General features: G+C 41.8%; 1 protein-coding gene across 4 annotated transcripts in view; it reads right to left on the bottom strand.

The window, feature by feature from the left end:
* Positions 1-115: 115 nt before the first annotated feature.
* The window catches only part of sytl2a (synaptotagmin-like 2a), a 48,600-nt gene continuing 46,813 nt past the window's right edge, over positions 116-1,902 (bottom strand). For all 4 annotated transcript variants that reach the window (XM_014020349.1, XM_014020347.1, XM_014020350.1 and 1 more), the window contains one exon: positions 116-1,196. In XM_014020349.1, the coding sequence (XP_013875803.1) occupies positions 1,048-1,196 (149 nt within the window). In that variant the 3' untranslated portion in view covers positions 116-1,047. The remainder of the gene's footprint in view (positions 1,197-1,902) is intronic.

The raw sequence follows: 1,902 nt of genomic DNA, 5'->3' as shown, positions 1-1,902 counted from the left end.
TTTTTGGCCTGTGGGACTCCAGAAGCAGCTGATGGGTACCGGCAGGTGAAGCGGCATCCGGCTCGGGTGGTCGCTGAGGGAAAAACCCGAGCGTGGGAGGAATTTAGTTAGGCCATGGAGAAAGATTGCTGCACGGCTTCGAGACGATTCTGGTCCACCATCCGGCGTCTCAGGAGGGGGAAGCAGTGCAGCACCAACACTGTTTATAATGGGGATGTTGTGCTGCTGACACGCCGGACTCGGCCACACAGGCCACCCCAGATGGCTGTAAGTCTGGTCCATCGCCTCCAAACCAAGAAGGAGACATTGTCTCCTCTCCAAGACCCATCGGTGTCCTGGTGGGTAAACTGGGGGAGGAGCCACACAGGAAAACAGGTTAGATGGTTTTATCACTGCTTTCATCATGTTGTATCGCTCTGTGTGCTCGTATTCCAAAACAAAAGTATCTCTCTCCAGGAAGAGGTTCTGAAACAGCATGGCTGTGCGCGCTTGGAAACTAATGGAGACACACTGCGTACAGGCGTGCTGGTGGAGATGGYGCTTTAGATCTCTACAGAGCTAACATGTACAGATCGTCCTATAGAGACTAATCAGTGCTTTAAATCACATTCATACACTGATGGGACAAACACATCAGAGGCAGTCGGGGTTCATCATCTTCCCCAGGGACACTTTGACATGTAACTGAATAGTGGGGAATTGAACCAGCTACTCTCTGACTTAGAGGACAACAGCCACAGCAGCCCCATGTAAGAAAAAGGTTGTGCAATAAAATTTGTTGTTAAGGATACCAAAATGTTTAATTTTTATTATTTATTTTTCACATTCTTTTTAAAATTTTTGTCCATTTCAAATAATTTCAGTGATTATTGTGGATTTTTCTTTCCTTGACAAAAATGTGCAGACAAATTTGTCCACATCTGCACATTCATTAATACAATTACACTAAGAATTTGACACAATTAAATTTTTGCTGAAGCTTCAGCAAAGTTCAGAATATGCCCTTGTTTCCACAGGTAAACGTGTTTAAACACGTTTGATTCAGGATCACTTGGACGTAACTTTTGCCATCACCAACATTCTCAGAGGTAAAACATCTTCCACCCATTCACCAACAGACTGGAACATCCTCTGCCACAAAGTCACTTCGTTTGTCGTTGAATCCATCCATGTCACTTCCACATCATAACTCCTCCCTGCACACAGTCAGCCACAGAAAAGAGTAGATGTTCAACATGAATGTGTTATACGTTATCACTCAGCACCAAAAGTAACYTTTAGATCTGAGAATAATTATTCATGTGTCTGAAATCAAAATATCTCATCAACCACTTGTCAAATTTCAATGAAGTGTTCCCAAAGTAACTATCAGAATCAATACCATGCAAGATGGTTGSCTCAGTCAACTGATCCTTTGATCTGTATTACTGGATTGGACATCACCTATAGCCACTATAGCGAATAGGATATGAATGATGCCAAAGATGTCATTACTATTCACTGAGTCATGTCAACAAAYCTATACAGTTTCAATGCAGGATATGCATCAATCTGTCACAAAAATATTTGTAGCGCCCTTATTTCTTATCCGATTTCTATAAAATATGGCTTAAATTAAAGCTGAGAAAATTGCGAATGCTGTGGTATGCAAAAATAGGTATTTGCCCAGGAGATAAATCTATAAGCAGTCTAGGAACCTTTCATTATATGGTTTTGTTAATGCATTGACTGTAGAAGCCCCTTTCTGCCACCTAAAACTAAGACTCATGTATGTCATAGTACTGAGACTCAATGAGAATTTAGACTTTCAGTCAAAATCTGAAATGATTGCTCTTAAAATGAAGTATCCTGTGAGAGAGAGAGAGAGAGAGAGAGAGAGAGAGAGAGAGAGAGAGAGAGAGA

This window comes from Austrofundulus limnaeus, unplaced genomic scaffold (assembly GCF_001266775.1).
Source record: "Austrofundulus limnaeus strain Quisiro unplaced genomic scaffold, Austrofundulus_limnaeus-1.0 Scaffold249, whole genome shotgun sequence".
Classification (NCBI taxonomy): Eukaryota; Metazoa; Chordata; class Actinopteri; order Cyprinodontiformes; family Rivulidae; genus Austrofundulus; species Austrofundulus limnaeus.
This window is presented reverse-complemented; position numbering and strand designations above follow the sequence as displayed.